Here is a 26001-nt window from a genome sequence, read left to right on the forward strand (position 1 = left end):
TCCTGATCTCAGGATCCTGGGTTTGACCCTCACATCAGGCTCCCTGCCTAGTCGGGAGCCTGCTTCCCCCCCTTCCTCTGCCTGCTGCTCTGCCTAGCTGTGATTCTTGTCAAATAAATAAACGGAATATTAAAAAAAAAGAAAAGAAAAGAAAAATAAGGTTTAATTGCAGAGATATTGTCTTTTAATCCTATGTGATAATTAAAATATTTACTCATTGGCTAATACAAATTTTTTACTTATAACATCTAAGAAAAATGGATATGCTCTTAATTATATTGTTAAATGAAACATCCACCATAATTCTGGTTTTGTCTTTTGTGGAAGGCGTGCTTCCACATGCTTCAAATGTATGCCTGAAAATGCTGTATACTCTCATACATTTAGTCAAAATATTCTGAGATGATGTTTAACTCTTTCTAGAAATTATCTGTATTTTTTCTAAATAGTTTATATTAAAGTTATATGCAAATAAATCCATACCAGTTACTAGACAGTCTATTCTGGAGAACATAGTAATTAGCTGTATCTTCCAAAGGTGCTTTTCCTACTGACCTAACTCTGTCTCCAGACCATCTTCAGATTCTCCAGCTTCAACATCAGCTCTTCCCTGGCCTTTTGGCCTGCTGGACCTCCTTGCTGATATCAGACTTGCCTTCTGTCACACTTAGGTTAGGCAATTCATAAAGAAAGCTTTCCTTCCTTCTATATATGTAGAGATATATAGAGAAACAGAGATCTATAGAAATATAGATATTAAAAACACAGAATTACAGATATCCATTCTACTGATTCTTAAACTGACAGATTTTCACATCTCTACATTTTCTTCATCCAACATCAAAGCATTGAATGTAACTCATGTATGTGTACGTTGACAGACCTTCTTTCCTGTGTGCATTTGAAAATTGCTTTTGTATCATCACAAAACTTAAGATGCACAAGAAAGTTAAATCCTAAATTTCCGTTGAAAACTTACAAGTGTGTGTGTGTTTAATAGATGAATTTATGTAGTCTTCAGATATTATAATACTAAGTCTTCTTATATAGGCATGTCTTATTTGGGGTTCCTTGTAATATTTTTATTTGCACACAATTTCCATGGTGTATAATTCACCCATTTAAAATGTACAAGTGGGGGTGCCTGGGTGGCTCAGTTGGTTAAGCAACTGCTTTCAGCTCAGGTCATGATCCTGGAGTCCCGGGATTGAGTCCCACATTGGGCTCCCCACTCACTGGGGAATCTGCTTCTCCCTCTGACCCTCTCCCCTCTCATATTCTCTCTCACATACTCTCTCAAATAAATTAAAAAAAAATCTTAAAAAAAATAAAATGTACAAGTGGAACAGATGGGGTGCCTGGGTGGCTCAATCATAATACCAGAGTCCTGGGATTGAGGCCCACCTCTGGCTCCCTGCTAGTTGGGGAGTTTACTTTTCCCTCTCCCTCTGCCAGGCCTCCCCATTTGTGTTCCAAGTGTCAAATGAATAAAATTGTACAACAAATGTGCAGAGAGGTTTTTGACTACCTCATACACTGGTGCAAGCACACCATAGTCAATTTTGTATTGAACTACCTCTTAAAGAGAATTCATACTCTATCACCATCCCTATCCTCTTATGCCTGTGGCTAGGAAACTATTAATTGGCTTATTTCATAGTTTTTTAGTCTCATTGAGATATAATACATATTTTAATGTGCCCTATGGTTTACATATATTGCAAAAGTTATCACCTCAGAGACTTACAAATTTTCATGTGATTAAGAATTTTAAGAGCTATTGTCTAAGCAACTTTCAAATGTATTTTAATTCTATCCCGTATACATTGTAAATATTCCCATTATCTACTCACCTGACGATGTTCAAGGTACTTCCATTCTTTTGGCTATTATAAAGTTGCCTGATTATTTTTCACATATTTGTGAATTTTCTCATTTTGTACTTCTAATTGACTTCTAGTTTCACATCATAGTGGTTGGAAAAGGTGCTTGATATCATTTCAATCATAAACTTATTAAGACTTGTTTTGTGGTCCAACACATACTCTATACTGGAGAATGCTCCATGTGCATGTGAGAAGAATGTGTTCTCAGACACTGTTGGATAGTGTTGGACGTCTGCCTGCCTCTTATCATTGATCTGATGTTCCCTTACTGATTTTTGGTCTGGATAATCTACCCATTATTGAAGGCGCAATATCGAAGTCCCCTTCTAATGTATTGCTGTTATCTTCCTCTGTTCTTGTCTGCTAATAGCTGCTTCACGTGTTATGTGCTTTTATGTTGAGTGCATAAATAATTATAAAAGTTGTATCTGTTTATTGAATTGACCCCTTTACTACTTTATTCTTTTTAAGGAAAAGCATTCATTTGAAAAATGTTAGATCAAACAAAATTAGTCTTTAAAAGTTAAGTGACTCCTATGTATCCAAATTTTGACAAATCAATGCAACCATGCAATGCACAAAAAGACTGTTCTTTGCTCAAGGAGCAGAAAGAAATAAAGAGAAATGTCTTGTCACTACAGACTCTACATGAATACACAAACCTACAGCTTTTTTTTTTATTAAAAGATTTTATTTATTTATTTGACAGACAGAGATCACAAGTAGACAGAGAGGCAGGCAGAGAGAGAGAGAGAGGGAAGCAGGCTCCCTGCTGAGCAGAGAGCCCGATGCGGGACTCGATCCCAGGACCCTGAGATCACCCGAGCCAAAGGCAGCAGCTTAACCCACTGAGCCACCCAGGCACCCAACCAAACCTACAGCTTTATTTTTTTTTTTAAGATTTTATTGATTTATTTGACAGAGAGAGATCACAAGTAGGCAGAGAGGCAGGTAGATAGAGAAAGAGGAGGAATCAGGCTCCCTGCTGAGCAGAGAGCCCAATGCAGGACTCGATCCCAGGACCCTGAGATCGTGACCTGAGCCAAAGGCAGCGGCTTAACCCACTGAGCCACCCAGGCACCCCAAACCTACAGCTTTAATGTGACAAATCATAACTGTTGGGCTGGCAGAAAGGAAGGGCTACTTAAGTTGGTCAAAGTCCCCACCACAAAACCTGAGCTCGGACAGGAGAACAAGGACACAAGCAGGAATCTGAAAACCCTCCGGTCCTGGGCTCCCATGGACCAATGGAACCCTGACGAGCAGGCGAAATACCAAATAAGGGAAACTTGCCAAAAGACCCCTGAACTCCCCTCGAGGCCCCTTAAAAGTTCCCTTCTCCCTGCCTTGGGTGTGACATCCACCACTCTGCTTTCCAGAGTCGCAGAACCTTGCCTGAGGGTGCCCACCTCCTCCTGGTGCAACTTTCCTGGCTCCCCTTCTCCTGAGCCCTGAAATTTCGCTGGAGAGTGTTTTTAATAAATCTTGCCTTGCACCCACTTTGCCTGGTGTTGTTTATCTCACCAGAAAAAACTTTATAATAACTACATGTGTTAGCTACCTTTCTCCACAATTAAAGGAGTGAACCTTTTATATTTAGTAAATGCATGGTCATAGGCAAGCCATGCTAGAAACGTTGAAGCATCTAGAATATAAGGGTTTCTTACGGGAAGATGTACATTTCCAAAAAACCCCCAGCTTGGACTAAATCCACTATCACAACTAAGGCTAAGGATGCCTATCATTTGCAACTGAATCTAAAGAAAAACTGCCCTGTTCTTCCAAAACCAAAACAATGGGGAAAGTCTTTTTTGACATTCTGCCAAAAAATACATCATTATGAATACTACACAAAGTCAGCCCGTTATGTTAAATGAGCTTTGCCATGTTTTACTACACTCTCTGGCTTAAAGTTTATTTTCACTGATGTAAGCAGAGCTAACCTGCTTTCTTTTCAATTCCATTTGCAGGGAATATTCTTTTCCACACTTGGACTTTCAGTCAGTGTTCTTAAAGCTGAAGTGATTCTCTTGAAGACTGTATATGGTTGGGTCTGGTATTTCTTTCCTTTCAGGCAATCTGTATCTTTGGATTCAAGAATTTAGGCCCTTTATATTTGAAGCAAGTATTAGTGCAAGTATGGAGTTACAGTCTGGCTGTTTAGAATTATTCATCGCTTTCTTATTCATTAGCTATCATTGTGATTTGATGATTTTAAAGAAGGGAATACTTAGATTTTCTCTTTATGTCTTCTGTATCTACTACATTGTTCTGATTTTATCATTACCGTGAGGCTTGGAGAAGACATCTGACAGCACTCTATTTTAACTTCTTACCAGCTTAGTATTTCATATGAAAAAACTTTCAGGACTCTGGTAATTCTCTAAAAATGTGGATGTATGAGTGTATGTCATTTTACATAAGTTAGCTATTCTCTGATATCTGTCAGGATTTCTTCATTTCAAACCCATCAACTCATACTCTCTAACAATTACTATTGTGAAGATTGCCATCTTGTTTTCATTAAAAACACCATTTAGTAAAACATGTAATTGGTAATGGTCACAATTTTTTTAGTTTTAATAAATGGGAGAATGATGTCCTGAACAACTACGTCATGAGGATCTATATCACTGTTATAACCACAGGAGGAATATTCACTTAGATTTTCCTCATATATTGTACGTTACACAGTCCTTCATCTTCCATGGAAAATTAGATATGCATGAGTCCCACCTAAAGAAGAAGGGCATCTCATATCCCTGATGTAATAACAAGGACCCACATACTTTCACACACTCACTAGGAATAAATGAATTTTCTGAAGAGTTCTAAGAGTAGAAACACATGAATAATCACAAGTCACAAATCTCATATAGGGTCCATGGAAACACAAACACACTGAAATTATACTCATGTGAAAGTCCCTTCTATCTTTTGAAGCATAATAGCACATACATTATCTAACTAATTTTGCATTAAGACTTTTTTGATATAATCTAAGAAGAGAGTGACTAGTGTACTGCTTTGTTCTGGAAATTCTATGACATTTACTGACATTTGATGTTCAACTAAATACATATCTATGGACTTTTATCTGTCAAGTTCCTTTTCTTCTCTGAACTCTCTGATGTTTCCTAAACTGTAAGAGACAGTCTTTCCTCATTCATTATGTTTGTAGCGTTTGACCCAAGACTGCATCTTGGGACACCAAGTACGGGCTGAATTCTAGTTAAAGTCTTGGCCACTGTCTTTACATATTACAGTCTTGTTCCTGGATGGTAACAGTGATGTTGAGCAAGTTATGACTTCCAGCCAGAGGCCTGCCATGTTCTTTCCATTTCTAGTATTTCTCCCCAGTATGAACTCTCGGATGCTGACTTAAGTGTTGAGAGTCCAAAAGCTTTACCACATTCTTACACATACAAGATTTCTCTCTACTATGAATTCTGTAATGCTGGGAGAGGCTTGAGCACTAAGAAAGGGTTTGCTGTATTTTTCTATTTGTAGAATCACCTCCACTATACATTCTTGGATAAGGAACAAGGGTTTAGCATTGCCTAAAGGTCTTGCCACATTCTTTACATGTGTATAATCACTCTCCAAATTGAATTCTCTGATGTGGAGTTAAGAGTTCAGCAGTCCTCCCAAATTCTCTCAGTCTTCAAATTTGTAAGGACTAGTTCCAGTAGGAATTCTGTGATGTTCTGTAAGGTGTGACTGCTGGATAAAGGCCTGGCCACATTCTTTACATTTCTAAGGTTTCACTCCAGTATGACTTAAGTGATGTACATAAAGGGATGCATGCCACTTAAAGGCCTTGCCACATACTTGACATTTGTAATGTTTCTTACCAGATGAATTCTCTGATGGTGAGTAAGGCCTGAATGGAACATAAAGGCCTTGCCACATTCTTCACAATTATAACGTTTCTCTTCAGTATGAATTCTGTGGTGTTGAATAAGGTTGGATTCCCTCTTCAATGCCTTGCCACATTCTTTACATTTGTAAGGCTTCTCTCCAGTATGGATTTTGTGGTGTTGACTACGGCTTGAATGTCTGCTAAAGTCCTTGCCACACTCTTTACATTTGTAAGGTTTCTCTCTAAAATGCATTGTGTGATGTTCAATAAGGTTTGACTGCCACCTAAAGGCCTTGCCACATTCTTCACATTTGTAAGGTTTCTCTCCAGTATGATTTCTATTATGTTGAGTAAGGTTGGATTCCCCCTTAAAGGCCTTGCTACATTCTACACATTGATAAGGTTTCTCTCCAGTATGAATTCTGTGATGTTCAGTAAGGTGTGACATCCGGTTAAAGGCCTTGCCACATTCTACATATTTCTAAGGTTTCTCTCCAGTATGAACTCTGTAATGTGTAGTAAGGCCTGACTGATGGATAAAGGCCTTCCCACACCCTTTACATTTGTAAGGTTTCTCTCTAAAATGAATTCTGCAATGCTCAAGAAGGTTTGACTGCTGCCTAAAGGCCTTGCCACATTCTTCACATTTGTAAGGTTTCTCTCCAGTATGAATTCTGTAATGTTGAATAAGTTTTGAATGCTGCCTAAAGGCCTTGCCACATTCTTCACATTTGTATGGTTTCTCACCAGTATGAATTCTGTGATGTCGAGTAAGGTTGGATTCCCCGTTAAAGGCCTTGCTACATTCTACACATTGGTAAGGTTTCTCTCCAGTATGAATTCTGTGATGTTCAGTGAGGCGTGATATCCGGTTAAAGGCCTTGCCACATTCTTGACATTGGAAAGGTTTCTCTCCAGTATGAATGCTGTTATGTTGAGTAAGGTGTGAAGAATTGCTAAAGGCCTTGCCACATTCTTGACATTGGTAAGGTTTCTCTCCAGTATGAATTCTGTGATGTCGAGTAAGACTTGAGCTGTAGTTAAAGGCCTTGCCACATTCTTGACATTGGTAAGGTTTCTCTCCTGTATGAATTCTCTGATGTTGAGTAAGGTGTGAAGACTGGTTAAAGGCCTTCCCACATTCTTGACATTGGTAAGGTTTCTCTCCAGTATGAATTCTGTGATGTTGAATAAAACTTGTGCTGCGGTTAAAAGCCTTGCCACATTCTTGACATTGGTAAGGTTTCCCTCCACTATGAATTCTGTGATGGTGAGTAAGACTTGAGCTGTGCTTAAAGGCCTTCCCACATTCTTGACATTGGAAAGGTTTCTCTCCAGTATGAATTCTGTGATGGTGAGTAAGGGTTGATGGCAATTTAATGTCTGTGCTGTGTTCTTTACTTTTGTAAGGTTTCTCTCCACTACAGATTGTCTTATGTATATGTGTCCCCAATGACTGACTAAACGTGTTCCCAGGCTTCTTATGTCTGGATGGGTTTTTTCCCATATAAATTTTTGGATGATCACTAAAACTGGAGCACTGCTTAAAATCTCTTTCACATTCATTCGGCCAATCCCTTATATGCATACTGTTAGACAGAAGGATGGATCTTTGAGAAAAGACTTCCCCACGTTTAATAAGTTTGAAATGGTTCTCTGCAAAATGAGTCCTCAGATGTTTCTTAACATTTGAGCCTTGATAAATTTTTTTCTCAGATATACTGCCTTGAGCAATTCCCTCTCCATTGAAAATGCTCTGGGAATTTGGAAGGGTTGAGTCTTTAGTGAAGGACCTCTCAAATGGATCCCACTTAGCAGCTGTTTCTCCATGTTGAAATCTCTGAAGTTTAGAAATATTTGAATGAATGGTCAATCCAATCCTATTTTCAGAATTGTTCAAATCATTATGTTCAGCACAGGCTCGGTAACTTTCCAGATGTTCCACATTCTCTATCGATAAATATGGACGTTTGAGTGTTTGAGGGGAGCTCCTGCTGACAGAAACACCAGGCCTTGCAGAACTAATGGACTTAAAAAGGAAGGTTTTACAAAGTATTTTGTATCTTTCACTATTATGGGCAGTAGTCTCAATTTGGATATATCCTTTTCGATCATTATCGCAGTCTATTATTAGGTGTAACTTCTCAAGGATGCTATGTTTATATCGACCCATGGATACATCTTGAAATGAAGCTTTTTTGCATGGCTCTGGCAGGAAGCTCAGAGTGCCCTGTGAAGATACAGCTGAAAGATATTGAAAAACAGAAAAGTCAACTCATTCCACTTACTACTTTCAGATGAATATACTGAAGATGTCTAACATAGCAACCATAAAATCAATCAGAGAACGTCAGCACGATGGCTGAGAAGGAAGCATCAGGACTTTGTTCCTCTGTGGACACATCAATTTGCACACAACATACTGACCACACAGCTTCATAGAAAAGTCTATAGTATTGTCGGGGTCTAACACAAATCACTCTCCTCTATATCAAATAATCAGGAAAAGTAGCATATTAGAAGCCTAAAATCAGCAGAAGGAAGGAATATTTTTGAAGACTTATTTGAGACAGAGACAGAGAGACAGAGAGGGAGAGCATGAGTGAGGTGAGGGTCAAAAGGAGATGGGCAAATCGATTCCTTGCTGAACAGGGAGCCTGAAACAGGACTGAGTCCCAGGACCCTGAGATCATGACCTGAACAGAAGTCAAAGGCTTAAACACAAGCCATCCTGGCACCCCTGGAAGAAAGGAAATTCAACATAAAACAAAAATGAAGAAAATACAATTTAGCAAGAATAGGAAAGTATCAATAGGAGGATTTAGTTTTCAAGAAAAAAAAATTAAAAACTGACAGATCTGTAACCAAATCAAGTTCAGACTGAAAGAGAAGACCAACTAATTAAGATTGGAAGAAGCAGTGTGGTAGCTACTCAGACAAAAGGTTAACTATTTCTTCAAACAATGGACAAATCTGAAGGGAAACAGAGAAAGGACGGTATTGTGGTCTATAAAGAAGAAACTGCACTTTGGTAACCTGGGAAACTACAAAATTTAGACATGACAAATGTCCAGGTTATGTGTGACAGATGCCCTAATTACTACTGTCTGTGTTCTTTTCTACAAAGCAAGTCCATAAACCTTGGTCCAGAGGCTTTTTTTTTTTTAAATTATGAAAAGTCAACAGAAGATCACAAGGTGATAAAAGAAATAGAAAAATGTGTTCCCCTCATGAGAACAAAAGAAATCCCACAAACAAACCCTCAGTTAATGAAGAACTCTTACTTGCATGGCAAAGAATTAACCATCATAAAGATGCACATGGAGAAAGGAAGAGAAAGCAGGTATGTAACTCAGTGAGATCAGAAAACGGGTCATGACCAAAATGTAAACCCAAAGAGACTAAGTATAACAATCAGCCAAGCAGCAAAAGGGAGTTAAAGAACACAATGACGGAAGTTAAAAACACACCAGTGGGTCACCCACAGACTTGCTCAATCAGAAGAAAGAATCAGACAATATAAAGACACTTGTCTTCAAGATCAAGATCAAAGAAAAATGTCAAAAAAGACAGGGTCTGGGACTCATAAGAGTCCTGTAAGTGGACCGATATGTACATTAAGGGGACCCCATAAAGATAGGAGAGTGAAAGGGGACAGAGGGTTGACATGAAAAACCAAAGGCTTCGGGGTGCCTGGGTGGCTCAGTGGGTTAAGCCTCTGCCTTTGGGTCAGGTCATGATCCCAGGGTCCTGGGACTAAGCCCTGCATCGGGCTCTCTGCTCGGCAGGGAGCCTGCTTCCTCCACTCTCTCTGCCTTCCTCTCTGCCTACTTGTCATCTCTCTTTGTCAAATAAATAAAATCTTTAAAAGAAATGTAAGAATTACTTTTGATTACCCCAAAAGTGCTTCTTATACAAAGAGAATATAAATTCAACAATACAGATGTAGAAATTAATGCTAGTATTATAACAACTCACCTAGATATGCTAGAATATTCATAACCACCAGAAATACATAACATGAGTTACAAACAATGTATGGGTAATATTTACATAGACAAATACAAACATAATATTATTTGGAAAGGGCATAAGCCTGATTCATATTTGAGTTACATTCGCATTGTTCAAAAGTGTTGAAAACTGTCTTCCTATTAAAAAAATATAGATTAAAAAAAAAAAACACAACTAACTAATTTTGTGGAAAATCCCATACAAAAGGAAGCACATTATTATGGAATAGGCAAAACCAAAATAAGCCCAATTTTAACTAAAAAAATCTCAGAATAAAATATATGAATGATTTTAAAGGCAACCTTCTATAGAACTATAATTTTAATTCTGTATATCCATAGAAAAAGGCATTTTCAGTTTTGACTTATGCTCACTCACAGTAAAACTGTAAGGAATCTCCATTAAAATCAATCATGAAGAGGTGTAATGAAAAATATTATGAATAAGGACTTAAGTGCCATCAAAATATGTGATCTGCTACTGATATACTCCTCTTCTTACACAGAATTCAAGGTTATAATCAATTCTTTAGAGCAAAGCAGAGAAGCAAGTAACTTCCCTTTCTAAATAAGCAAATGCCATCAAAGTTGTAAAATATGCAGACAATCATTTTATAAGAATGTATTAAATGGATTAAATCCAGATACATTCTGAGTAAAATAGTTTAAAAAAAAAAAAAGCCTTACAATTGGGGCGCAAGGGTGGCTCAGTGGGCTAAAGCCTCTACTTTCGGCTCATGAAGGACTTTCAAACAGGCTCAGGTCATGATCCCAGGATCCCTGCGACCTAGCCCCGCATGGGGCTCTTTGCTCAGCAGGGAGCCTGCTTCCCTTCCTCTCTCTGCCTGCCTCTCTGCCTACTTGTGATCTCTGTCTGTCAAATAAATAATAAATAAAATCTTAAAATTAAAAAAAAAAAGACTTATGATTCATTGTCCCTGAACTAAAATTCCATTTATGAACAGAACATTTTTTTCAATGTGGGAAATTTACTATCTACATCACTTCTTATAAACCACATGCCCATGTCATATCAGGACTTTTGATCTTATAAGTAAAGATGAGTCTCATAGACAACTAATAAGAAAGTGAAAACATATGACAAAGTCACAGGAACCTCTTATTTTGAAACAAAATTATAAAATGATGCAATTACTAATAAGCTAAGAATTGAGACTTTATTTCAGGCTATGGGTTCTAAAAGTTCTGAATCTCCTATAATATTACTTTGTGTAGGAAATCTAGCAAATAAATAGAGACATTACATTAGTTCACCACTGGGGAATGGAAAACATGGAATGGAAACTTCTCCTTACTACAAAGAGAATTTGAAGTGAAATAATTATATTGTCTAATCTTAGGGAAATGCTTTGTTACCCTATAAACTGGCTGAGACTCAGTTTTATATGTTTAAGATTAAAGCCTCCATAACATTGGAAAGCATAAGCCAGAAACCAGGTGGTGTCTATCTCCAGTGTTCCGGGGATTTCCGCACCAATCCCCAGTATGCCTACCACTACTCAGGCTCACGTTCTCACATAAAGCAAATGTGCGATGTAGAACGACGTAGAAGAGACTCAGCATAGAGACCCTCAGAAATAGAGAGATTATCCCAAGACTCTCAAAGTAATGGAAGAGCTCTCAGATTATGGAGACCCACCCACTCCCAGGAGAGTCTCCTGGTCCTCCCTGTGGACATGATAGACCATCACTGGAGCTGAAGCAGAATCCTTCGAGAAAATTAAAGCATGAGGATGTTGGCTCACAGATGTCCCTCTGGGAGAGACAGAGACATAAGACAGGGCTTCTCCAACTGATTTTCAATCAAGCAGAGCTACTAGAATCACATTTGAAGGTTTACCTTCCTCCTTCAGACTTGGACTTCACCTCTGTCATCTGCTTCATCCATTCCCACCTACCTGGATCAAAGACCACTGTCTTCTTTCTCTTCATATCCCAAGGGTCCTTCTTTTGCTCCAAAAAGGAGACCAAATCAGGCTTTGACACAATGAGACCTGTTTAATAGAGAAACCGAATATACATATTGCTGGAGAGTCTTTCAATCCACACTGCGCTTAGTAGAGAAGAGAGAACATTGCAGAATTCTAAAAGATGATATGCCAAACACTGTTGACCAGCAGCCCCTGCGGAACATGAAGGACTTTCAAACAGTCACATCCTAACTTGCGCTTCTAAGTACTACTGAGACAATAATAAGGAGTGAAAATTGGAGTTTAAATGCAGGCAGTACCATTTTATGCCACGCCAGGCTTTCAACAGCCGCTGATCTACAGAAATGATGTTACCTGAAGGAAGGGGAGGCTAAAGATGAAAAGCAATCATCAGGATTTTGACTACACCTACCAATCCTTACTTGTATTCCTTAGTGCAGTGATCTGATCTCCAGTTATGCAAAGAGGAATAATTCAAGAGACAGTCTTCAAAGGAGAATGAAACCCTGTGTGTGGGTCTGGGAAATCTGCAAGGAGTCATTCTCACCCAAGAAGAGCAGGTGTCTATAGTTCTCCAACATCACGTCCCTGTACAGTTGCCGCTGAGTGTGGGTCAGGCATCCCCACTCCTCCTCGGAGAATTCGATGGCCACATCCCTGAAGGCCAGCTGTCCCTGCAATAAATATCACAGTCACCAAATGCCACTGATACAGTTCACAATGGGCCATAAGATCAAAGAGGGAGAGTTAGTGTCTCCAGCTAGACTCCAACACCTGTGCTTCACTACTTACCTGACTATCCCCACCAAATTTTATCCCACATTTGACTTAAGGTTTTTTCTTTTCACCTTATCCTTTTTTTTAACTTTTTAAAATTTTTATTTATTTATTTAATTTCTTTTCAGTATTCCAGAATTCATTCTTTATGCACCACACCCAGTGCTCCATACAATACGTGCAGTCCTTAATACCCACCATCAGGCTCATTCAACCTCCCACCCCTCGCTCCTCCAAAACCCTCAGATTGTTTTTCAGAGTCCACAGTCTCTCATGGTTTATCTCCCCTGCTAATTTCCCCCAACTCCTTTCTCCCCTCTATCTCCCCATGTCCTCCCTGTTATTCATTATGCTCCACAAATAAGCGAAAACATATGATAACTGACTCTCGCTTGACTTGTTTTACTCAGCATAACCTCTTCCATTCCCATCCATGTTGACACAAAAGTTGAGTATTCATCGTTTCTGATGGACGCATAATACTCCATAGTATATATGGACCACATCTTCCTTATCCATTCGTCCGCTGAAGGGCATCTTAGTTCTTTCAGTTTGGTGACTGTGGCCATTGCTGTTATGAACGTTGGAGCTCAGATGGCCCTTCTTTTCACTCTATCTCTATCTCTGGGGTAAATACCCAGTAGTGCAATTGCAGGGTCATATGGGAGCTCTATTTTTTCTTTCTTTTTTTTTTTTTTTAAGATTTTATTTATATATTTGACACACAGAGAGAAAAATCACAAGTAGGCAGAGAGGCAGGCAGAGAGGGGGGGGGAAGCAGGCTCTCCGCTGAGCAGAGAGCCCGATGCAGGATTCGATCCCAGGACCCTGAGATCATGACCTGAGCTGAAGGCAGAGGCTTAACCCACTGAATCACCCAGGCACCCTATTTTTCATTTCTTAATGAATCGCCACACAGTTTTCCAAAGTGGGTGCACGAACTTGCATTCCCACCAACAGTGTAAGAGGATTCCCTGTTCTCCACATGCTCTCCAACACTTAGTGTTTACTATCATGTTAATTTTGGGCATTCTAACTGGTGTAAGGTGGTATCTCAATGTGGTTTTGATTTGAGTCTTCCTGAAGGCTAGTGATGATGACCATTTTTTCATGTGTCTGTTAGCCATTTATATGTCTTCATTGAAGAAGTGTCATAAAATCTATCTATGAAAAACCCACAATGATGGGGTGCCTGGGTGGCTCAGTGGGTTAAGCCTCTGCCTTCAGCTCAGGTTATGATCTCAGGGTCCTGGGATCGAGCCCCACATTAGGCTCTCTGCTCAGCAGGGAGCATGTTTCCCCCTCTCTCTCTGCCTCTCTGCCTACTTGTGATCTCTCTCTGTCAAATAAATAAATAAAACCTTAAAAAAAAAAAAAACCCACAGCAAATGTCTTCCTCAATGGGAAAAAGCTGACAGCCTTCACTTCGAGATCAGAACCACAAGGATGCCCACTCGCACCACTCTTGTTCAACATAGTATTAGAAGTCCTAGCAACAGCAATCAGACAACAAAGAGAAGTAAAAGGGATTCCAAATTGGCAATGAAGAAGTCAGACTCTATCTTTCTTCACAGATGACATGATACTTGATATGGAAAACCCAAAAGACTCCACCCCCAGACTACTAGAACTCAATTCAGCAATTCAGTAGTGTGGCAGGATACAAAATCGATGTACAGAAATCAGTTGCTTTCTTATACACTAACAATGAAAACACAGAAAGGGAAATTAGAAAATCAATTCCATTTACTGTAGCACCAAGAACCATAAGATACCTGGGAATAAACCTAACCAAAGAGGTCAAGGACCTGTACTCGAGGAACTACAGAACACTCATGAAAGAAATTGAAGACACAAAAAGATGGAAAACCATACCATGCTCATGGATCATAAAGATAAACATTGTTAAAATGTCTATACTGCCTAGAGCAATCTGTACTTTCAATGCCATTCCGATCAAAATTCCACCAGCATTTTGCAAAGAGCTGGAGCAAAAAATCCTAAAATTTATATGGAATCAGATAAGATCCCAGATTGCTAAGGAAATGCTGAATAAGAAAAACAAAACTGGGGGCATCACGTTGCCTGATGTCAGGCTTTACTTCAAAGCTGTGATCACGAAGACAGCATGGTACTGGCATAAAAACAGACACATATGTTGCAGAAAATCTGAGGTGGCCGGGGAAACCCAAACGGCACATGGAGAGATGGGAGAACACAGCTTTATTAATGCCAGCAAGCTCAGTGGGATCCTTCCCAAAGACTGAGCACCCCACAGGGTAGTGACTTTTTATGGTTACAGGCAATGGGAGATGGTAGTGGGGTGTGTTCTCAGTCTCTCAAGGCCAAATGGCCCTTTCTTGTGGAAGTATAATCTGTGTGGAGGCATCTCAGGAGAGTGCTAAATCACCTTGGGGGCTGTTTCTCTTTCTTTTCTTATTCAAACAGGACTGGGCTTCTGGTGTTTTTCTTCTGTCTCAGCAGGAGGAATTACTTGTTATATTATCTCAGTCAAACCAGATGGCTACTGGTCCTTTTCTTAGCCTTAGCAGGAGAAAAGGGGGGCCAGGGACTCAAAAGGATAGAGCTGGGAGTCTCTATCCAGTTCACATACAACAGTGGAACAGAGTAGAGAGACTAGATATGGACCCTCAACCCTATGGTCAAGTAATCTTCGACAAAGCAGGAAAAAATATGCAGTCAAAAAAAAGTCTCTTCAATAAATGGTGCTAGGGAAATTGGACAGTTCTGTATAGAAGAATGAAACTCGACCGTTCTCCTATAACATACTCAAAGATAAACTCAAAATGGATAAAAAACCTCAACGTGAGGCAGGAACCCATCAGAATCCTAGAGGAGAATATAGGCAGTAACCTCTTCGACATTGGCTGCAGCAACTACTTTCAAGACATGTCTCCAAAGGCAAAGGAAGCAAAAGCAAAAATGAATTTTGGGGACTTCATCAACATCAAAAGCCTCTACACAGCAAAGATTATCAGTCAACAACAACAAAAAAAGGGCAACCCACCAAATGGGAGAAGATATTCGTAAATGATAATATAGACAAAGGGATGATATCCTGGATCTATAAAGAACTCCTCAAACTCAACACACACAAAACAGATAATCCAGTCAACTTGTTATTTACTTCAGCCACAACACCCCATAGGCAGAGCCTCCTGTGGTGAAAACAGAAACTACGCAATAAAAAGTAATGGCTGCCCACAGAGAAGTGCTTGGGCTGGCCCACTTTGAGGCAGAGGGACCAACGTGGAATCCATGGACTGACCTACAGTTCAAACTTTACCTCATTGTAACACTAAAATCTCCACTCATGGAGAACCATAAACCTCATTTACCTAATGTGCAAAGGGATCATGTCTTAACCCAGGTTATGGGTCTGAGAGTCCATCGAAAAGGACACACAGGTCAATATACAGAGAGGAGGATTCTGAATCAATGTTCGTAGCAGGTGTCAAATGGGACAAGAATGATGGCAGCAAAAAGGTATCCACGTGAAAAGATCTATCTTTTTACACATCATGCACCACCTATACATTTAGGAAGTAGTTATATGCACGTTAAAAGTCATAGAGTAGAAAACTGTCACGGTGATTAATTCAAGAACTGTTTTCATTCACGTGAGACTTACAAATCACATTGCGGATGATGCTGCCTCTGTCTTTTATTCCCACTATCAACACAAACACATAGAATAATACAGATAGAACAGCTATTATTTATGAGGCTTGGTATGATGAGGATACAAGCAGAAAAACGTTTACCTTTGACTCAGAAAGCTGACCCACAGGCTTCCTAGTTCTGCTAAGAATCAAATATATACAGCTTGCTACATTCTTTTTTTTTTTTTTTTTTTAAGATTTTATTTATTTGACAGGCAGAGATCACAAGCAGGCAGAGAAGCAGGTGCGGGACGGGGAGCAGGCTCCTTGGTGAGCAGCGGGCCTGATGCAGGGCTAGAGCCCAGGACCCTGGGATCATGACCAGAGCTGAAGGGAGAGGCTCTAACCCATTGAGCCATCCAGTGCCCCTGCTAGCTACATTCTTAAAGGGTCTCTTGACTCCCTGTACATCTCACCGATATTAATATCAAATTGAATGACAGTATCAGAGAAATCTTGCAACAGTAGTTTTACATGTACAAATTCGAACAAACACTTGTGATCTAATACTCTGTGCACCTACCTACCCCCCAACACTGAGCATATAACCACCAGCTTCATGCGGCTTACCTGTAGCTGCTTCTGCCCACAGATCCTATGCCTAGGCTACTTCAATAAACATACTCTCTGGTACAATACAGCATCTCAAGAATTCTCTCTTGACCACCGTGCTCAAAGATCCCACTACACAGTATTTCATCGAACACTTTGTTTTCAATCATTTGTGACCTATTTCAGGATTTTAAGATCCTCAAACATGTTAACTATGTGATCCTTGTTTTCTTCTTCTGAAAATACAAAGAAGGAAATAGGGTGCCTGGGTGGCACAATGGGTTAGGCATCTTCCTCTTGACTTCGGCTCAGGTCATGGTCATGGTCATGGTCTCAGGGTTCTGGGATCTACTCAGCACAGAGTCAGCTGAAAGTCTCTCCCTCCCCCTCTGCCTCTACCCTGGATCAACTCTCCTTCTTTCTCTCACACACACCATTTCTCTCACTCTAAAATAAACAGAAACAGTATCTTTTTTTTTTTTTGAAGAGTATGTCTATGACATGAGTGTGGAATCAAGTAAAAACTCACAAGAGGGAGGTCTGACTGAGTCAGATCCTCTACTCCCAGAAGTCCGTGCTACCAACTACAGCAAGGTGGGAGTCTTCATCTGCCCAGTGCAAACTCATGTGAGGTGGCTTGTGAGCAAATGGTCAAGAGAGGATTGAGACATTATTAGTTAAAAAAAAAATCTGTTTTATTAACCTCAGGGACAGGAGCCATTAGCAAAAAGAGCTGCAGTGTGATTTTGAGAAGGCATTGATTATATGCTTTTCCGTTAAGGGGACACAAATAAAAGCAATTCTGAAGGGATTTTTGTATGTTGAAGAGGACTTACAGGATCCTGGAAGTCTGACTATTGTCCACCTGAGGTAGCTTTTGCCTCTTAACAAAGCATTACACTAGGCTCCTTGAAGAAAGCCACACTTTGCGTGTCTCTAGTATTTATTGGTGGGTGGCATGTTGTAAGGACATTTCATTTTCCTCTACATTTATTTAGCTTTGTTCTCCTGATCAGACACTACAAGCAAAGAGAAACTAAGGAACTCCCAGCTGAAATGTGAAGGTTTCTGCACATCACTCAGGAAATCCATCAAAGACTCTCATGAATGTAAGAAGGAACATATGAGCATTACAGGGGATACCTGGTAGCTTTCTGCTACCTGGCAGAAAGCATCAAGCCATTTAAAGAAGTTAACATCAGCTGTGATTAAACAAGTTGGTATAAGTGCCTAAGGTACATTGAAGGACCTGTGACCTTTGGTGTTGAGTAAGGGACTGGGGGGACTGGGTAGGGATGGATAGGTAATGGGCTAAGTGAACAGGCTCACCAAAAGTCCCAGAAATGAGGAAGCACAAGGAAGCAGAGCTAAGGGAACACAACCAGAACACCTTGTTTGTTTTAAACATCGAGATGAGATATTCAAAGAAGTAATCCTGGTGCTATGGGGGATGACATCAAGAAGATTGAAGTGCCCTGGTCACTTTTCTATAAAAGAACCACCATAAAAGTGCTCTGTGGCAACCCACTCCAGAATCCTCTCACTCTAGAAGGCTCTCTTTCTGTTCTCCCCTTCACTTGATACACTATCCCTTCACCATTTTGTGTCCAAGATTCTTTCTTCTGCTCCAGACAGACAAGAACCCTGCAAAGGTGTGTTCTTTGTTGAGGCCACTTTTAGGCAAACAGGCTTGAGCACTGGAATGGGAAAAGGCCCTGAACAGGGACAGGCCCATCAGGCGACCCACCCCCAAACAGCCATAGGCCCTAAGTAACCAATGGGCTACTTAGAGCCAGGTCCCAGTCCCAAAAAAGGGAATATTCCATCTGTCTCCATACCTCCTCATCTTCCCCCTGTAAAAACAGGTCCCACCCACCACCTCCTGGCAGACAGCCTCTCTCCTAGTTTTTGCCCCGTGCTCCCTTGCTGTGTATCCAATGAACTTCTAGCTCCTTTGTTCTGCCTCAGGTGTGTTCTCTTGCTTCCCCTAGCCCGGGCCACACCTGATCATCACCCGACATTTAAGAGCCCCCATCTGATCAAGAGACACCCCATCCCATGTAGGCACCACATTCTTGTAGCCCCTAACCAGCAAATCAGAATGTCAATGAAATTATGAGAATACACTGGATTTATACACACTTTGATCATATATACTTTCCCTGTCCTGGAATATCTAGTATGTTTTAGATACAGTATGTTTTCCACATGCTAAAGGGTATGACCCCACCCCTTTTTTTCAGAGAATGTTCCAAGTTATTCAGGGGCTCATATCCAGTGCTTATCTGTGCATTTTCTTATTCCTAGTCTACACAGAGCTGATGATGGGACCTAGTAAGACCTAAGTAAGACCACTTTCCTTCACTGATATCCTGGGACCAGACCCCTTCAGCAACAGGAATCCTTAACTCAACTCCTGCCCCGTGGATCTGTCACCAAGCGATTATTTTCAATACTGGTGGGCAGGTCTTTCATTCAAAGTGACAACTGTGCATGGCCCTCTGGAAGCCGGGTTGGAGAGAAGGGATAGAAGGCTCTGGCATATAGGGGAGGAGTCTAAAGACCTAATCTTGAGTATCATTTCTGAAAAGGTTCAAAAATTAGGTGTAAACATAAGGCAAAAACCTCCAAACTAGAAAAATAGGTATTTGCCATTTCTACATTTGAGAAATTTCAGGAGAAAAGGAAGACAAGACCTCTGAAGTCAGACACAAGGCTTACCTGAGAAAGGGCCATTTCTTCTTCACTTTCTCCTTTAGTGTTGGTCTTCAGGAGAGATTCTAGGAGAAACCACAGCAGCATCAGGAGAAAATGCTTTTAAAGACACCACCAGAGAGTGCCTCTTCACCTGTAAACTGCTCGCCTGCAGGTAGGACTTTGTAATGCAGAAAAGGCCCCATTTCCTAGTCCTTTGTGTCAGGAGCTATTCAGAAACAAGGAATTTCTCCCTGGAGAGAAATTTTTGACTTTTTCCTTCTCTCTTTCGTGGGTCCTCCCCAACCAGGGCCACACAACTTCTGCTAGAGCAGAAAGAAAGAAGAGTGTGCGGCATGGACCTGATGCTTCTAGAATCACCAGGCGGAGCCCAGGCTACCTCAGCTTGAGCCAAAGCCAGCACTCAGCTGTCTTCTATTCAGGGGAAGACTTTTCCTTAACCTTGGCTTCACCTAGAAGCGCCTGGAGCATTTAGTTAACATAACACTGTTATTTCCACCTTCACCAAGTGACCTTGGTGAAGTATCCAAGTAGGGGTACTGGATATAATCTTTTCTTGAAACACCACACAGGATCCTATTGGGAAGCATTTGGCAAGGTGACCAGGCAAAAAGCAGTAATCAAAGCTGTGGTTGTTATTCTGATTTAATGCATGCCTTCTTCATAGATCCAAGTTTCTGGAGATTTATACTTTCTGCCTCTTTCAACTACACAAAGGGAGACAGACTTACAAATGGAGTTTTCCCTTAGAAATACAAATATCTCTTACAAAAATAATCAGACTAGGTTTCAGAGCTTTCCTTTGTCTGCTCTTCCCCCCCCCCCTCATTTTTTTTTTTTTTAAGATTTTATTTACTTATTTGAGAGAGAGCACAAGGGAGTAGCAGAGGGAGAGAGAGAAGAAAATTCCCCACTGAGCATGAATCCCACTGGGGAGTTCTATCCCAGGGATGACGTTCTAGAACATAGCTGAGTTTCTGTGGGGTGAGGTCTGGAGCCATTGACCAAGAAAGATGGTGCAAATGGTGATTTATTAAAGCATGGGGACAAAACCCAGAAGCAGGAAGAACTGCTGCCCCAGGGATGTGAGGAGTGGTCTATTACATACTTGTAAGTTGGGAGGAGATTAGGAATGGCTGAAGACTCTAAGGAATTTTGGAAGCAAGGTTTCTAGGACCTTGAGGGACTAGCTATTGTCTGAGAAAAAGGTTATTCATTATCTCTAAGAAAAATCTTCTTGTGAGACCCTTTAGGTGTCTATCAGTGGGTCATATGCTTGGGAGTGATTGTCAACATGATCTTGGAGGTTTAGAGATAAAGTTTCCTAAAGGAATTGTTCAAGTAGACTTACAGGATCCTGGTTGGGGGTAGGGGGGTGGTCAGACTAGGATTGTCCTTTGCCCTGAGCAAAGCCTTAAGGTGGGGGTCACTCTGCCTGTTTCAAGGGCTTGTCAGTAGGTAAGGAAATTGAATAATTATTCTTCTACCTCTGTTTCCCACATCACCAGGACCCTGGGATCATGACCTGAGCTGAAGACAGGTGCCCATAACCTGGGCAATCCTGTCCACTCTTTCTTTAAAATACCCAGCCTAGAAAGATCCTTATTGCTAAGAGAGACATATTTTGGGGTGAGAAGATTTCAGTAGGTAAATGTTTAATTTCGTAACTACCAGTGACACAGTTTTCCAAAGGGAATGTACATTTTTCAATCCCATCAGCAACATATAAGAATTCTAATTCCTCAACATTCTCCCTGAAATTTGGTGTTTTCTCCTTTTTCTTTATTTTACCCATTCTCGAAAATACTGAGTGGTTTCTCATGGTAAAATAGGAAGCTGTCTTCCTTCAGTTATCCTGGCGACTACCTGAAACCCTGTAAAAACATGAACTTGAACAAAAATCAAAATGACTACCTTAAAACATCAGCAGGGCTTGATACTAAACTAAGCATCCTTTTCCACTCTTCTGCAACCCTCTCCTCCCTCCTTCTTAGCCTTTTGTTTCAGGCACCCGGTTCCACCCTGAACAGGTGATGAACTAAGCTGACCCCACAACACATTTCTTCCTGAAATAGGCTAGATCCTGTAGGATTTCCCTACCAAAATCCCAGGCCCTGACTCAGGGCAGCCTGTCTTCCTGGCAAAGCAATAAAGCTCTTGTTCCTCTTTATCCCCAACACTTTCTTCACTTTCTTGTTCTCTGTTTCAGCTCTGGAGCACTGAGGTCAGTTTCCGAGGACAGAATGCCAAGAGGAAGGAAACTGTTTTCTTCCTCTGTTTTCAGTTCTTAGGCCAGTTGAGTATTTAAGTTGACAAAAGGCAGATTCATAAGAGAGAAAGGAAGTGATTTTGTCATTATGCGCATCTCAGAGAGAGGAGGCTCAAAGATAAGCAACTGATGCTTCGATGGCAGAGTGACCTAAGAAGGAGTAAGGGATTTAGAATTTCAGAAAGGGGAAAATACGTGCACAGGAAAAAGGAGAGAGCAACTGTTAGTCAAACAATGGTTTTCCACACCAGGCAGGCAACTCTTGATGGCATAGAGTGATTCTTTGGCATTAGCTCTCTTCCTGACACAGTTCGCCCATCTAATTTCTTAATGGTATATAATCAACCTCACAAAGGAATGAGATCCTTCCCATTTGCAGTAACAGAATCAACCTAGAGGACCTTTTTTCTTTTCTTTTCTTTTCTTTTTTTTTTTTTTTAAGATTTTATTTATTTGACAGAGACAGAGAGAGAAGGAATACAAGCAGAGCGAGTGGGAGGGGGATAGGGAGAAGCCGGCTTACTGCTGAGCAGGGAGCCCAATGTAGGGCTGGATCTCAGGACCCTGGGATCATGACCTGAGCTGAAGGCAGACACTTAACAACTGAGACAGCCAGGTGCCCCCTAGAGGAACTTTTTTTTAAAGTTGCTTGAAAGCCATGCCAATGCCCTTCCACCCAAGTTAGTCGTCCTCAAAGTTTAGCAAGGACCTTTACCTGTGTCATTGATTAATCAAATCTTCCTTTTGTATATCTAGAGATCATGCATTTTTTCCTTAGAGAGACTTGGAACTGGGGCACCTGGGTGGCTCAGTGGGGTAAAGCCTCTGCCTTCCGCTCAAGTCATGATCTCAGGGTTTGGGATCCAGCCCCGCATTGGGCTGGCTCTCTGCTCGGCAGGGAGCTTGCTTCCCCCTCTCACTCTGCCTGCCTCTCTGCCTATTTCTGAGCTCTCTCTGTGTCAGATAAATAAATAAAATCTGAAAAAAAAAAAAAAAAAGAAAAGAAAAGCAAGCCTTGGAACTGAACTCTCTTGCACAAGCTCCCCCTGGGGCCCCAGTATATCACCTACAAACACCTCCTTAATAGGTAGCAGCAGTGAGTCTGCACTCAGTCAAAAAGTGTTAGCGATTGCTCTGCTCCCTTTTTACTGATTAACTGCCCTAATGTCCCTTTAAAAATCTTTGGGCCAGGGATGCCTGGGTGGTTCAGTTGGTTGGGTCGCTGCCTTCAGTTCTGGTCATGATCCCGGCGTCCTGGGATCAAATCCCTGGTCGGGCTCCTTGCTCTGCAGGGAGCCTGCTTCTCTGGCTGCCTCTGCCTGCTTCTCTGCCTGCTTGTGTGTACTCTCTCTCTCTGGCAAATAAATAAAATCTTAAAAAAAAAAAAATCTTTGGACCAGGTAGAAACATTAGAGTTGGTTTCTGGAAAAGAATCCACCTTCTTCCCAAATGGCCAGCCTCCTGAACAAACCTCTTATTTCTTTTCAGTCAAAACTCATGCCTTGTGTAATTGGCTTTTCATGCAACTGGCAGCCACACTTGGGTTTTCTGGTAACACAATGGTAGTGGAATTGTTGAGTACAGCCATCAGGAAAGAATTCTTGAGATGTTTTATGGTGCAACATAGTAAGTTTATTCAAGTAGCATGAGACAGGATCCAAGAAAGAGCTTCATTTTGACTGTATGAAGCTGGTGGCTATATGCTCAGTGCTCAAGATAGAGGGGTCATGTAGGGGGCATTAGATCACAAATGCATCTTTTTTTTTTTTCTTTAAAGATCTTATTTATTTCTTAGAGAGAGAGAAAGCTATTGGGGAGGAGCACAGGGAGAAGGACAACCAGACTCCATTCTGAGCCCAGGCCACATGGGGCATGGGGTAATGGATCCAAGGATCCTGTGATCATGACCTGAGCAGAAATCAAGTCAGATGGTCTACCCACTGAGCCACCCAGGTGCACCCATCACAAATGTTTTTTCAAATTTCTACTCATAAAACTACTACCATATTTCTCTGGTGCTTATCGCTCAGTTTGGCGTTAACTGTGGTTGAGATGTCCAGGCAGTCATGAGACCCTTTAAGACTGTACCAACCAGCACAAGTTTGATCCTTTTCAAAACAATGCAGGCTGTCCATAAGGTTAAAGGCGAACATTTTTCTGCTTCTATCTCTCATCATTTCACAGTGACCAATTTTTAGTCCTTTAATCTTTAAGGTTGTTGAAAAGGGAAGGGTTTATCTCCTGTAATTTCTTCAGGGTAACAGGGTTGCCTGAAATTTCTCACTATCTGTCCCTACATGTTACTATTACAGAAGGCCATTCTTGTAGAGTCCAGGGGGACATTAGGATGAATTTGTTTTGTGTAGTAAGCACCATCTATTTGGTTGGGTGAAAGAGAGAGGAACTGCGTTCCTACGCCTCAAGGATAGGGAACAAACAAAAGACAGACCACATTGGGTGCCTGTGATGTTGAAAGAGAAACACTTTGAACAATCTTAACAGTCTGGTTGCATGTGTATGACCTCATAACAGAAACTTACAATTGGTAATTGAAAACTGCGAAAATATATTTTTTTTTTAAAGATTTTTTATTTTATTTATTTGTCATAGAGAAGCGAGAGCAAGCACAGGCAGACAGAGTGGCAGGCAGAGGCAGAGGGAGAAGCAGGCTCCCTGCCAAGCAAGGAGCCCGATGTGGGACTCGATCCCAGGACGCTGGGATCATGACCCGAGCCGAAGGCAGCCGCCCAACCAACTGAGCCACCCAGGCGTCCCAAAAACTGCGAAAATATTTTAAAGAATATTCTCACCTTCAGGGGCGCCTGGGTGGCTCAGTCAGTTAAGCGTCTGCCTTCAGCTCAGGTCGTGATCCCAGGGTCCTGGGATTGAGCCCCACATTGGACTCCCTGCTCAGCGGGAAGCCTGCTTCTCCCTCTCCCACTCCCCCTGTTTGTGTTCCCTCTCTCAGTGTGTCTCTCTCTGTCAAGTAAATAAATAAATAAATAAATCTTAAAGAAAAAAATTCTCCCTTCCACAAACCACCAAACTCACATTTAAACAGGATCATAGGGATGCCTGGGTGGCTCAGTCGGTTAAGCTGCTGCCTTTCACTCCAGTCATAATCCCGGTTTCCTGGGATTGGGTCCCACATTGGGCTCCTTGCTCAGCAGGGAGCCTGCTTCTCTCTGCCTCTGCCTGCTTGAGCGCTCTCTCTCTCTCTGATAAATAAATAAATAAAATATTAAAAAATAAATAAACAGGATCATAAATGTATATATCCCATGTATATACACTGTTTTGTCCTATATATTCTTAATATATATCATTATATATATTCTATGTCATCTTATATGTATATAAATGAAATGTATATAATGCATATAAGTATTTATATAAATATATATAAATATTTAGAAAATTACATATATCAGTAGGTCGAAGTGAGCTATTTTCTTGAATGCTTAGTATTCTGAATCAGCTTACAATGTGATTACCGAGAGAGCTGTATTAACATAATTCTGAAGAGAGGAGGAATATCCTTTATGTGTATTTATCATCTACTCCAAATTGACTGACTACTTCATTATAAATTTGTTCACTTTGAAGACCATGCTGGTGAACCACTTAAAGTCGTAATACCAATATGGCCAATTGATATAATCCCTAAATAAAGAAAAAGAATTACCTTTTCTAGATCTCCCCAATTATGCCTTTATCCAAGACTGTGTGTATATAAACTTTTCATGTACACTGGATAAAAGGCTAGCAAGTACATCTTTTTTGCCCTCCACATTTAAGTTCATAGGTGCCCATTTTCACATGAATTTAAATATACTAAGGTTCCTCCAAAACTTCGCAGTTTTAAATGAATACCATCTCACCAGGATCCATTGTGCAAGGCTTCTAAGTGACCATTTCTCTGCGGCTTCAAACAGAATTTGCCATCCAGCTGGACCACAGCCTCTTATTCCATGGGTCCATAGTTTTCTTCCGTTTCTTGAATGACCATCTCATATGTGCATCCTTGTGGATAACACTGTCCTAAATTCCCATTTGTCACATTGAAATTTACACACTCTAATATTTGTCTATAATCTTCTATTTGTTTTAGCACCTAACAATTCATTAGCACATAGACTCTGAACTTTTCCACTGTAAACATTAATCAATTGATTTATACAAGGCCACAATAAATACATGGTTTTTCCTTTACAATTGCTATTACATGTTACTTTTAATTATTGGGACAAAGCTCAGTCTGTCTTGGTCACTGCTTGCTTGTAATGTGTTGA

At 40.7% G+C, this 26001-nt stretch overlaps 2 protein-coding genes across 3 annotated transcripts in view; both read right to left on the bottom strand.

Annotated features, from left to right (window-relative positions):
* Positions 1-6001, bottom strand: part of LOC116580062 (zinc finger protein 626-like) — a 41309-nt gene extending 35308 nt beyond the window's left edge. The window contains 1 exon segment of the mRNA XM_032326095.1: positions 5741-6001. Coding sequence (XP_032181986.1) covers positions 5741-6001 — 261 coding nt within the window.
* The window catches only part of LOC116579138 (zinc finger protein 345-like), a 29764-nt gene continuing 7073 nt past the window's right edge, over positions 3311-26001 (bottom strand). The window contains exons 2-6 of one of the 2 annotated variants that reach the window (XR_004281150.1): positions 19447-19505; positions 12261-12387; positions 11681-11776; positions 6178-7992; positions 3311-5590 (exon numbers count right to left, since the gene is read on the bottom strand). Coding sequence is in view for 1 of the 2 variants with exons in the window: in XM_032324125.1 (XP_032180016.1) it covers positions 6230-7992; positions 11681-11776; positions 12261-12387; positions 19447-19505 (2045 nt within the window). In the remaining variant the exon portion in view is untranslated. Of the gene's footprint in view, positions 5595-6177; positions 7993-11680; positions 11777-12260; positions 12388-19446; positions 19506-26001 lie in introns of both variants that reach the window. The other variant, XM_032324125.1, reaches the window with a different exon arrangement.

This window comes from Mustela erminea, chromosome 19, assembly GCF_009829155.1.
Source record: "Mustela erminea isolate mMusErm1 chromosome 19, mMusErm1.Pri, whole genome shotgun sequence".
Taxonomy (NCBI): domain Eukaryota; kingdom Metazoa; phylum Chordata; class Mammalia; order Carnivora; family Mustelidae; genus Mustela; species Mustela erminea.